Genomic DNA, 14,190 nt, shown 5'->3' on the forward strand with positions numbered 1-14,190 from the left:
GAAAGTTCAATTTTTTAACCTTGCAGGAAAGCAGGTGTAGGCAGTCTCTCACACATAAAATCCATGTTTAAATATACCCCTGTAACATTCAATAAACAGACCTACAATTAGGATCCACCACCACAACAGAGTGTGTCTCCTTCCTTCTCCTTCAATCCACTTTCCTGGGCACCCAGAGAACTCCCTGAAGTGTCCAGAAAGGAGGCCGTGGCACACATGCTAACTTCCTCATATCTTTCATTGTGTTCTTCTTCCTCTATACACAACGTATTTTCAATGATCATCAAATATATCCAAGAGTACAAATGGATTTATGAAAGAACAAAATCACTCATGAGGGGGCCGGATTGATAACACAGCTGGTAGCGTATTTGCCTTGCAGACTGCCAACCTGGACGAACCCGAGTTCAATCCCTGGCATCTCATATGATCCCCCAAGCCTGCCAGGAGCGATTTCTGAGTGCACAGCCAGGAGTAACCCCTCAGCTCCTCCAGGTGTGGCCCCAAACCAAAAAAGAAATAACTCATATGTTAGCAAGTATATAGAAAATGTAAAGAAAGTAAACATTTTAGCTTTGTCTGGAAGTTTTTTAAATGTTTTATGACCACAACATTATTTATAATGTGACATCCTGTAGATGTAGTTATAGTAGTCTACAAATAGTGCCTACGTTAATCTATTTGAACAGATAAAGATTTTACCCATAAAATCCTTCCATTGAAAATTCAATAAATCATGGATAATTAGTTGTTGCTTGCTAAGCATTTATTTTGATTCTGATTTTAATAAGCTTGGACCAGAAAAAATGAACTTTCATTCATAAAATATTATTTTCAAAAATCCTTAGTGTTGTAAGTCTGTATGGGGTGAAAACAATGAAAGGAGAAAACATTTTTCAGGTACAGTATTGTGGCATGATTTTGATTAAGCTGAACATTTTCTGAGCTTTATAGTTACAGAATCTTGTATACGGAAATTACAGTTGCTCTTAATCTGCTTTCAGCAGGCTGATACAAATATTAAAATGTAATGAACTAACAAGATTGTTTGTTAATGCCACATAAAAGTGCTAATTATACATCATTTCCTGCCTACAGCTAAACCCAAGAGACGTCTTCTAAGAAATCATTAAGCTTCTTCACTAGAAATGTGAATACAGCTGAGCTGCAGAATGAATTTCCACTTAAGGACCTTGGTGCTATCTCACAGAAAAAATAAAGAAAAAAATAAGTACCACAAAAAGAAGTATTATTTATTAAATGTACTCCAGGAAGAAAATTATTTTGCTCATGGAAGATGACTTAATATATTTACACCTAATCTTCAAAATATGATTTCAATTTTAGATTTCCTTCTGAGTTTCATTTAATCTATATTTGAGGACTTATATTGGATGATTGTTGTAAACCTTAGTATTACATAATTTAATATTTATTCATGTGTATCACCAGTAACTTTTATTAATATGAGTCACCAGTAATTTTTCAAAATATATTCCCATATTTTCTAATATAAATACTCTAATTATAGATACAGAAGAGATGTTTCATGATATATTTTTCCTTTGAAAAAATAACATCAATGCTACAGACTTTTATCAACTTTTTATTAATTTATCTTTTTATCTGAATCTATTCACTATAGAGGTATTTATAGCAGATAATGTACTGTTGAATACCTGTTGGCCTTTGATCATTTTCTGGGTGTGCTGAATGGTAATTAATTGTTAATTTTATTAGTATTAGAAGTGTGATTTCTTTAAGCAAAGAACACAATTTGAATGATTTTCAGTTTTGTTAAATAAAAGATATTTGAACATTTGTATAGAATACAAACTGAATTTCAAGCCTGGTACATAGCTCACCTTTAAAGCCCTTACTTCCCTTGTATGAGATCTTGAATTCTATCCCGCCTCTTCACTAGAACAAACAAACGAAAGCCACCCAGAATTACACTCCTTAGTTGCTCTTTACCCCTCTGTGTAGACACCTTTGTGTAGGTTTAAATTGAGTGGAGGAGGAAAAAAACAAATATGAAAGGATGGGGGCCAGGGGCCAATTGGTCTCAGGTGCATTGGTGGTGTTAAAAACAAAAAGGACAGAACTACATATCCAAGCCAAAGGCAACAAACCATAAAATCAAGAGACCCAAACCGTATCAATCTAAAATTAATAGGGCCTGTTACACTGGCAGGATGGAGGGCAGGGTACGTGGTATAGAGTGCACCTGGGGAACATTATTGGGGAAAGGTCAACAATGGTGACTGGATTGGCTTTGATTCATTGCATGTTTGAAACCCTACTATGAAGAACTTTGTAAATCACAATGGTTTCACTAAATAATTTAAATATAAAAAGAGAAAAAATAAGTAACAATATTGTTGAGGTGTCATTTCTTGACAATCATTTTAAATTTTGGATGTCATATGATATAATATGATTTTATCTTCTGTCTGCTGTCTGGTAGACTGTTTTAAAATGTTGAAGCCACATAGGATTGTTTAAAATTATCGTTTAAATTGCCTTCTTTTTCTCAGAAAACTAAGAAAGGAGACAGTACTGAGACAAATATGATCGTCCTAGAACATTTCATCTATCTCTATGTTTAGGGATCACTCTTGGCAGGCTCAGGGGACATGAACTGAGGATGCAATTTTGGTTGGCTTCATGCAAAGCAAGTACCATAACCATAAGTTCCATAATTCATTGTGATTTTCTCTGGCCCCTGTTTCTGGTATTAGTTCTATTTATTGTACATTGAAAATCAGATCAGATCATATGCATATATATGGTATATATATGTTTATATACATGTATATATGTAATATATATAATATATATGGTGATACAAGAAATAATGCCCAAGACCTCTCTCATATAATGTAAGTGCTGTACCCCAGGTCATATCTTCAGTCCAAATTATATATAAATTATATTTTATATTATAAGTATATACATATAATTATATTATAGATAAGTACATATAAAATTATATAAAATATACATAAAATTCTCCTTTCCTCTTTATTTTTGTTGTAATCATTTGGTCTTTCTGAAACTGTGCCCACACACTTGATTTGACAGGTATTCGGGGCTATTGTGCTTAGTGGTTTTACGCAAACACACTTGGCTGTGATGCACCATAGATTTCACGCTTTGGCAAAATGCCAAGCGTTTTAAACACTAAAACTCCTAAGATGTTGCCTATAACTTTTGAGAACTACTAGGGATAGAACTAGAGACTTGTTCTTATAAGGCAGGTATTTTTCTTCTAAGTGACCATCCTTAGTATTACACAAAAAAAAACCCCATAAATTATAAATATATACTTACCATTGCATGAGAAATCAGTATACTCTTATGGAATGAAAACTGATTTTCTCCAATTTTGTTTTTTGTTTTGTCTTGTTTTTCGGCCACACCCGGTGAGACTCAGGGATTAATCCTGGCTATGCACTCAGAAATCACTTCTGGCTTGGCAGACCATATGGGATGCTGGGGGATCGAACCACCGTCCAACCTAGGCTAGAGTGCACAAGGTAGATGACTTATGCCCTGTGCCAGCGCACCGGCCCCATAATTTTCTCCAATTTTGCTATTTTTTCAACAAATCCTCAAATTAAGTCTGTTTATTTCACATTTTTATTTGTTATGTTTGATATGTTGTTTGTTTTAGGGTCACACCCAGCGGGGCTCAGGGGTTATCATGGCTCTTCACTCAGAAATCACCCCTGGTAGGCTGGAGGGATTATATGGGATGCCAGGGATCTAACCCGGCTTGAAAGCATACAAGGTGAACATCCTATCTGCTGTGATATAGCTCTAGCCCCTATGTTTGATTTTTATTGGAATATCTAGCATAAAACTCAAATTGAAGAAATTCTCCCAGTTTTTCAATCATTGTTGATTTCCCTCTAGTTGCATTAACTGATGGCTGTTAAAATAACAACTTCAAGTTAAATACAGTGATCTTTAACCACCTAATTGGCATATTCCTTTTCACCAATTCACATGATATTAAATAAATAAAATAGAAATGACCTTTCATAATGTTTTAAAGTGTTAGGGTCTTGTATTTATTTGGCTGGTGTGCTTAGCGGTATTAACCGATCATAAGCTTAGACAGTTAAGGATGCATATGCATAACAATTGACATGGGAAAATGCCTAGCACTGAATCTGTAAAGTTCGCATTAACACTGGAACATGTGTGTGTGTGAATGTGTTTTAGGAATACTGATTATATATAGCTAATGGCTCTGCACATAGATACTCAGCAGTATTCCTGATTGTACTCAGGAATGACCTTAGAAGACAATATATGGTATTGGGAATTAAACTAGGGTCAGTATATGCAAGCCAAGTACCTTATCCCCTACACTATCTTTGGGGGAAAACTTTCAGGGGTCTCAAACTCAATTTACCTGGGGGCTGCAGGAGGCAAAGCCAGGGTGATACTTGAGTGCAAAGTCAGTAGTAAGCCTGGAACATTGGGGGGTGTGGCCCAAACATCTAAAACAAAACAAAACAAAAAAAGATTCCTCTAGGGCAGGGCCACAAAATGTTGTATGGAGGGCCACAAACAGCCCGCAGGCCGCGAGTTTGAGACCCCTGCAAGTTTAGTTCCATCTAATTCTTTGAAAATTGGAATTATGCTTTATTTTACTGATAAATATTTATAACACTATCTCACATGTAATATTTTAACAATGTACCAATATCTAGATTGGACTTTCCACCATATTTGATTAATTTCTAATACAAGATTATTTTTAATTTCATCACATGGACAATAAACTCTTTACTAGGCTATTAAACATTGTCTTCACATTTAGTGAGAAAGTCTTCTTAGTGGGTATTAAGAACCAATGAGGATAGATTGATACTATGTAAAAAATTTTATATTTAAAAAAAGATATAATTATATTCCTTGGGGAAAATAATAGCTTTCTTAATTTCTGGATAAAATGTGACTAATTAAATGAACAACTGAACCTTGGAATATTATGATTCTGCAAGACAAGTGAGTAGAAAAAATTAAAAATCTGTCATCAAAATCTATGGCTAAGCTAGAAGGGAAAAATAAAGCTTAAATTGAAGAAAAGAAAAAAAATCCAGATCTGGTGTATAGGGAAATCTAATGAATAAAATGTTCTTTTGATAGCCTAATTCTTTGCATACCATCATTCACTAATCAATTTAACCTTGATGATGAAGTGCCTGCATGTCAAGGTCAGTTTGGGGGATTAAGAAGACCTAAACCACAAGTTTCACATAGGAAATATGATATTGCTATCTAAGGAGAGATGATATTTATAGGAAGGAATGAAGCAGTAGAGATAGATTCATGTTTAAGAATGTTGGATAGTGTTTCTCTAATCACCTCATCTCTGGCATCTCCTGTGTGACTCCAACATGGCCTTTTCTGTCATGAAACACTTACTTCATAGCCTTTCTTACCTAGCACACTGTCTCTTATTTGCTAAGGTATATTTTTCCATATACAAATTTATTACTCTGTCCCTCTATTTACAATCCTCTGTGTCTGTTCCCTTTTTCTCATATTAACACATAATATTTACTAATCCCCATATATATCCAAACTCCCAAACTTTTACTATTGTTATCTTCAGTGAGTCAGTTATATAGCTGTATCTTTCATAAAATAAATAATTAAGTACTATTAGATGAAATAAGCCCTTCATGTCAGAATAGATGCATTTTTTGAGGATGGAAAGTACTGGGCTATGCTCAGGCTTACTTCTGGTTTTGAAGTCAGAGATTGCTTCTCATGTGATCCAGGGACATATGGGTTTACAGGCCTCAAACTCAAGTCTATTACCTATGAAAAAGTGTCCTACTAGCTATACTATTGATCTAAATTTTGGAGTAGTAGATTTCCTAATTATTTAGTATGTTATTTTATGTGGGGTAAGAGATCTTCAGAGATGAGAGTAATACAATTTATCTACATAAAATGGTCCATTCTCAAAAGAGTGATGGAATAACATTTATAGTTTAGTTCTGGGAATTGTTAAATGTTTCAAACTTTGTAAAACTGTGAAAGAAATTCTAAATAGTAAATGCAAAAAAAGTGATTGAGAAGGTAGGCATTAATATGATCTTCATACTTCATAGAATATTTTATATTATATGTACATTATATAATACAAAATATAGTATTCCATATAGTATATACAATATATATTTCAACATAATTTGTATATTTTAATATTTTATATTTATAGTCAAGGTAAATGTCTAGTCTTTAGAAAAACTGCCATGTTTTTGAGTTTAAGATTGCACAATGACACATATTTTCTGACTCACAAATCTAAACTTGTTTTGATAAATGCCATATAAATGGTACTGGAATATGTGCGCTGATGAAGGGTGTTGTATATTGTAAGAGTAAAACTAAATCATGCACAACTTTGTAATTGTGAAATAAAATGTATTTTGAATAACCTTGTATACCATAGTGTTTGAATAAAGTAAATTTTTGGACCACACCCTGTGATGCTCAGGGGTTACTCCTGGCTAGGCTCTCAGAAATCACTCCTGGCTCAGTGGACCATATGGGATGTTGGGGATTATAGCAAGGTCCAACTTGGATCAGTCATGTGCAAGGCAAATGCCCTACCGCTGTGCTATCACTTGAGCCCTAAATAAAGTAATTTTTAAAAGTTAAAAAATATGAATATCACTGTAGAGAAAATAGATGGTTACTGTACTTAATGTTTTCTCATCATTTGCTCTTTCTGTGAGAGTATCATTCAATCTAGTTTATTAGAAAGAAAAATGTAGGATTTTGTGATAACCATGGAATTTACTTATTAAATGATACAGGGAATTTTGGCTCATTGATCTTAAATTAGTCATTTTGAATAGTTCTATATTTACGGTTTTTTAAATAGCACCTCTTAATAGCACTTGACAATGCAAAAGTTATAGCTGAGTTTTAATAGTTTGGAAGGATATCTCTATTATTATGGATATTTTATATACATATTATATATTATGTACACACATATGCTTATAAGACATGCATGGTACATTCAGTGATAGTAACACAAAAACATTCTGTTCTATTGTAAGCAAAGATAGCACTGTAATCTCTATGAAATTTGTAAAGCTAAATTATTTTATCTGATTTGGTGTTTTTGTTATAATTTCCAGATAAATGAGTTGCAGTTTCAACATTTTTCTTGTTATAAAATCTTACAAACTTGTAAAATTATATAACTTTGAACTTCATCCTTTTCACCATTCTAAAACTTGATTGGCTACAATTTTATCAAAATATATAAGTTGTAAACTATAGAAAATAGAAATTACTGATGATTCATATTTTGGGACATAGAAAATGTCAAAGTTGTACCGTCTATTATCATGCAATTATATGTAGTATATTAAATTTTGATGCTACATTCTTATGATAAAGAATATGAGAACTGCACAACATGAATCTTCTTGTGACAATGATTCTAAATGTAATTAAGAAATAGTTGAGGGGCCGGAGAGATAGCATGGTGGTAGAGCGTTTGCCTTTGATGAAGAAGGACAGTGGTTCGAATCCCGCATCCCATATGGTCCCCCGCACTTGCCAGGAGCAATATCTGAGCATAGAGCCAGGAGTAACCCCTGAGCGCTGCTGGGTGTGACCCCAAAACAAACTAACAAACAAAAAAGAAATAGTTGACCCATTAGCATTACATGAGGAAAAATAACAAGCTATTGATTATAGAATGAACAGAACAAAGAAGCGTATGCTTCAAGAGTGTTAAATAAGTCATGTGAAAATTATTTTTAAAAACATATGCTGTGGTATAGATTAATAGTGGATTATTATGTACAATAGTAATTCGAAAGAAGAGTAATTTTTTTAATTTTATTTTTTATTTAAGCACACCATGGTTACAAGGTTTTACATACTACAGGTTTTTCACAAAGTTATACATAATTGAGGTACAGTCATACAATGTACAACAACCTTCACCAGTGTACATTTCCAGCCATCAATGTTCTCAGTCTCCCTCTCACCCTCTCTGATCCTCTCTTCTCCTAGTCTCTGGGGTATGTCAGATATGAAGACATTTAAGAAATAAACAACTTTAGCTAGAGTGCTGATAACAGAGGGGAGGTACAGATAAAACTATGAGGACTCTTAATGTAAATACTGGAACTCCAGCCAGAGTTCTGTATTCATTCTTTTAACTCACTCCTCCCAGAGGAAGACAATCTTCAGAGATTTTACTTTACTGGTAGCTTCCTCTTTCTTCCCTTGAGAAATGTGAAACCCTCCTTAGATTTAGTGAAGCCTGACTTAGAAATTTGTTTGTTATCTGCCCTGCTTTTTATGATTCATTATTCCTGAACAATACATGTCCTACATGGAGTTTAATTTGAGCTCAGTCTACGAGACTGGGAGCCCCCTGACCACATGCTTTTCTCTATTATGTATGTCTTGCTTTCTGACTCCTTGCAGCACCACTTTTCAGGCCTGTTCACCCGGGGCTGGACTCCAGCAGGACATATTTTATCTTTTCCCTCTTATCTCTCATTTTCTCTCTTCTATTTTTTTATCTTTTTAGACACTGTAATAATTTGCAGTACAGTGCACAATTACTGCCATCAATGTCCCCAGTTTCCCTCCCTCCCACCCTCTGCATCTGGGGCAGGTATTTGACTTTTCTCTCTCTCTTGTTCTTCCTCTCTTTTTGATACTGTGTTTAACACTATTGCTAAGGGATATCATGTATATCATTTTATCCCCTTTCAGCACCCAGCACTTGTCCAGTGACCAGTTCCAACTGTCATTGTCACTGTGGACTGTACACTACCCTAAATCAATTAGTAATAATACCTAGAGAAAACAGAGATGAGGATCAGGAGGACCAGTCCATGGTAGAACTAAGAGTAATTTTAATTTGATTTCTGTCATTTAAAGGATATTTTTCTGTCTTTGAATTGTTGCCATTTGTATTAATAAAACTATGAATATAAACAGTAATATCTGGATTTCATTTTTATTTAACAGAATCTCATGCATATCTGATACCTGTATTCATTGAAACAAGAGGCACCACGGTCTATATAAAATAAAGAAATTGTATTTCTCTTATACCACATATGTATAAATATAATTTCAATGACTACATTTGATAACCTTTACTCTTTGTTGCTTACTATAGCTATTTGCCATTTATAAATGTCATAGAAAAGTAACAAACACAGGATAGTATGAAAGAGAAAAGTGTTAAAAAAAGAAGAGATTTTACTGGTAGCAAATTTTTTGTAATAATGAATTTTTTTATGGATTTTGTTTTGAAAATGTATCTTAACTACTTCCCCTGTAAAGGAAAATATACACTGTACTACTGTCATTTACCACCTTTTCTGGCAATTCTCAATACTGCATTGATATAACAATATTATTTCATGTCAAAAGATCTTTTAACATCCGGTTCAAAACATAATTTTGATGACTGGAAGTATGCCTGACTTTATCCATTCAGGCTGAAAATTCAGTAACTGTTTGGTAAGGTAAGCTACCTTACTGTAAATAGTTGTCAAAGGATTTGATGGAGATATTGATTTGAGCCATTCACAATGGTAAATCAATGGAACTATGAAAGTTTTAGGATACAAAGAGTGGTGAAAATTTTAGAAAGAACAATTCAAATTCTAAGCCTTAAATTGCAACCTGCAAGCCTAAAACATTAGATAATGAAGCAGAGGAAGAAAAAAAAGCCAAATGCCAGAGTAAGAAAGAACCCAGTATTGCTGCTCAAATTACATCAATATTTTAGTTATATGCTGGGTTCCCTTTTGATCTACAGATTATATTCGATTTAACTGGCTACTTGCATTACCTACATCACTGACACTGGGCAATAAGAATGCTTATTTGAATAATTGTCCTGTGAAGGCATTTCATGTTTAGCCTTTTTGTATCATAGCACTGTATTTTAGAGCATATTATTAAGTAGTGGATTTAGTTGTCTAGCAATATGCATGACTATTGGTCTACCCTGTACATTATTGTGCCCTTATGTTTGTTAATTGAATTTGAAATAAATTCTACCAGGACATTTTGATAATCTCTCAGAACCATTATTATAATGGAGTCTTATAGTATTTTATAATGAGCACAAACACAATAGTATTTGAGGAAATCAACATGGATAACATATTTTCATTTTATCTGCTGAAATTGATGAATACATATAAAAAGTCCTTGTTCAGAGATCAGTTTGCTCTTTTAACTATACTTGTATATAGTTCATGAACCTAGTAATGATATAATGCTGAGAGGAACTATCTCATCTCCTCGGTAGCTTTCATTTCCTGAACTTTCCTCCTGGTTCTAATTGGTCATGTGATTTTTGGCTTTAACATTCTCCCCTCATTCTCATTTGGTTACTTAGTGGGCTTCGATATATTACATGGACTTCGTTTTGATCTATGTGTAACTTATCTTCATCTATTCATTCTCTGAAAATTCATCAATCTTTCTCTGAAACACTCTTTATTCATAGGTATATTGGAATTTTCTTTCCTAGGTAGAACCTAGCAAGAATCTAAGCACCCTCTCTACAGTGAAAGAACTAGGTCACTACTACTTAGATTTGCATGCAGAGTATCGTTGTCAAATATGAATCACTATATATCACACTTTAGGATTTTTATTGGATCTCTACACACATCAAGGAAAATATAGCTGAACAGAGTAGAAGGTGGGGGGGTTCGAATGTAACAACCAACATGAATAAATTTCAGATTTCCCCCCTGCTCTATTTCCTTCTACTACCAATTACTTCTTCTCCTTCTTCTTAGATTTCTTTGGTCTTGCTGGGGGAGTAGTACTGGGAGTATAATACTGTGGGTCAGAAGTAAAATGCAAAGGAAAAAGTGGATTGTAAAGTGGATGCTGGGGATTAAGAATGCCAGTACGAGTAAAGCAAATAGACCCGCGTCGAGTACTGGAAGTTGAAGGTGCAGGAGCCTGAGGGACCCCAGCTGGGACAGAATCCTGAGCCAACCTATCTCTGTACTGCATGTTTGATCTTATCGGAGGCAGTTCTAACATAACCCCTGATGTATGGTAAGTAATATTTGAAGGGGCTCTCACTGGTGGGCCTCTGGGAGGAAGAGGCATTTGACGTGGTGTAAAGGGTATAAATTCATCTGCACTGCTGCCACCCATCTCACTTCCTCCCATGCTGGCATTGGTTCCCCCTGTCATCATGGCAGGAGGTCTGCCAGACACATTAGCAGAATCCTGTCCCCACTGCCACAAGCCTGCCTGTCCCCCGGAGCTATTTACTTTTGCGGTTGCTCGGGAAGCTTGAGCAACAGCAGGTGTTGGCCCAAAGGACCCTTCAATTCTCAAAATGTCAACAGGACTGGAGGATCCTGTTGCCTCCGAGGGACGCTCCAGTTGCTCTCTTGTCAGATCATTCAGCACATTGACAGGAGGATTCTGCAGACCTGGCACGCCAGCTTGGCCCTCGGACTCGGCAACATTAGTGAGCATGGAAGTTGGCTCGGCACTTGCACCCTGGAGAGACAGGTCTGGAAGAGTCTCCTGATTCCCATGTTCTTCTGCAGCTACTTCTTTGGGTTGAGTAGCATTCTCATCAGAGCTTGAAAAAAAAAAAGGAAGTAAATCTATTAATAAAACCAGAAATGTAGTAACTAGAAAATAGCTGAAATGTCTGTCCAAAGTCACCAGCTCCTCCTGACGAAATGTAAACATACTATTTTTCCCACATGTGGTCCGCAAATAATTCTTCATTCTTTTCTTCTCATCAAAGGCAAGCTATGTGTATTTCTTTTGGGCTGACCTATAACTCCAACCCATTCTCCATTTCCCACTTTCCAACCTTACAAGGAAGCAATTCTAGAAGACACATATATTTTCCTAAATGAGATCAGTGTGCAGATACATCAGAGAAAACACTAAAATATTCAGTTCCCAGAAGAATTTACGATCTTCTAACCCCAACATTCAGATTCGGGCAGAAGTTTTCTGTCATCTTCTGAAGAGAAAACATTAACCCTCTCATAAAGAGAAGAAGCTAAGTTTAACAGACCCCCCAGTCTCTCTTCATAGTGCTTTATTCAACATTTCCATGAACTTATAAAAATTTCCTTCTTTTATAACCCATACCACAGCCCAGAGTTGGAATTTCTTCACGCTTAAATTCCACTGTTAAGACATTAACATTAAATTGCCTACATCTGCCACTTTTATTTTATAACTACATTTGAAAATCTCCACCCTTAAGTTAAAAACTATCATATCTAAACTTTTCTTATCTTGCGAGTTTTGATTTGCGAGCCCTTCTTACACTGACTTCAAACCACTAGATGCTATCCTACTTACACAGGAAAATGATTCCAACTTGCCTTTTTTTCCTAACAAAATTAAGCAGTTGCAAGTTGTGTACATTTATTTACTTACACATTTTCCAGAGAAGCCATGGCAGAATTTGATCAGGATCGCTTTTGCGATGAGATGGAGAAAATCAGCTGAACACCCACACAGGTCAGCTCAGTCTGGAGAAATGACTGCTGCTGCTTGGAGCAACTTGACAAGTCCAGTGAAGCCAGAGACCAACTGCTTCTTTCTAGATTAGAAGTTCTCTTTCTGAGGTTACCAGTTGCTAGGGAAGAGAGGAAGATAAGAAGGGAGGGGATCAATCTGTGACATGTCTTTGAAGCCAAATGCGAGTCTGCTATTTGCACAGTAGTATACAGACTGTGAAGGCACTCATATATTAACCAAGTTACATGGCAGATGAAAAGACAAACGCTTTCAATGAGATTTGACAAGAGTCATGGCAGCAGGGAGCCTTATTAAGGGTTATTCCTCGAGGTTTCATTGCCAAAGGTAGTGGTCATGTTTTCTGATCCAGTTTTGAAATGCATTGAGCAGAGCACCATGCCTAATCTCACAATTTAAACTTCCAATTTGGAGTAAGAGCACTGTTAGCTTTGTGAAAAACAGAGGATTGGGAATTTAATTGCTTTTCAGTGTGAGTCTCTCTTGTGAATATGAAGCAAAAATAGCACTGTAAAAATTCAACTAAGAATCATATTGATTTCCTTCGGAGTGCCTCAATTTGCAATTTGCGGCTTATTTCTTTATCCTCCTTTCTAATTTCTTGGCTCTGTATGTTTGTGTGTATGTATCAATAAACAACCATATAGTTATTAAGACAGAGTTCTAGAAACCTCTCTACAAGAAAGAGGGACATTAAATGAACCATAACTGTCATTACACATTTACTACTATTAACTGAAATTTTGCCTTTTTTTTACTTTATTTTTGCATAAAATGCTTTCTGTTTTTCCAGGTGAAAATTTTCCCTTCTTATATTTAAGCATATTTGTTAATATTTTTATGTTATACTATTGACTTAGAGGTTTGTGGATTTGATACTAGAGTGACTATCCTCAATATGAGATTACTAATTTTGCTTTAAGATAAAGTCAAAAAATTCACCCACTTTTTAAATTTATTCAAGACTTGTGAAGATGATATTAACATATATTACTCATCTCAATATAAAATTGTGCTATGTTTCCATTATTTTAAGCATACATACATAATTCTTTTATATTAAGAAAATAACAGAAAGAAACAACATACATTTCTACATATATATGCGATGATTGCATGTATCAATATTATTCAAAACATTGTAATGCAGATAAATGGTCATTTCTGTGAAGCAACAAAACTCATAATAAAAATGACCTTTTGGGGATGGATTCTTGCCTTAATATGTTTGACCAGAGTTTTATCTCTTATATCTTATATAACCCCTTAAGTTTTCTAGGAGTCATCTTTGAGAGCAGAGTCAGGTGTAAGCCATGAGAACAGCTGGGTGTGGCTCAAAAGACAAAATTTAATATAATATAATAAATTTATCATTGGGGCCTCTAAAGCCACATTTTCTTCAGATACCTATGTCTATCTTATATTATTGAGCTTTTCTTTAAATCTCATATAGATGAAAGCGACCTGTTTACTACAATTTTACACCAGAATTCTGTTCTATTGCCTCGAAGAATTCCCTCTTCAGAAATATCTTAAAAGGACCACCCCAAGATATGAAGCTTACCACATAGAGCACTAACTGCACTGTCAACAACAATGACAATGATTGTGTGTGTGTGT

At 34.9% G+C, this 14,190-nt stretch overlaps 1 protein-coding gene across 1 annotated transcript; it reads right to left on the minus strand.

Moving 5' to 3' along the window:
• Positions 1-10,815: 10,815 nt before the first annotated feature.
• On the minus strand, positions 10,816-12,691 carry PRR32 (proline rich 32). The gene is made up of 2 exons (XM_049767009.1): positions 12,469-12,691; positions 10,816-11,647 (listed from the first exon to the last, which is right to left on the minus strand). Exons 1-2 carry the CDS (start codon positions 12,486-12,488, stop codon positions 10,816-10,818), a joined length of 852 nt encoding a protein of 283 aa, XP_049622966.1. The 5' UTR covers positions 12,489-12,691.
• Positions 12,692-14,190: the final 1,499 nt, after the last annotated feature.

Source organism: Suncus etruscus, chromosome X (genome assembly GCF_024139225.1).
Source record: "Suncus etruscus isolate mSunEtr1 chromosome X, mSunEtr1.pri.cur, whole genome shotgun sequence".
Taxonomy (NCBI): Eukaryota; Metazoa; Chordata; class Mammalia; order Eulipotyphla; family Soricidae; genus Suncus; species Suncus etruscus.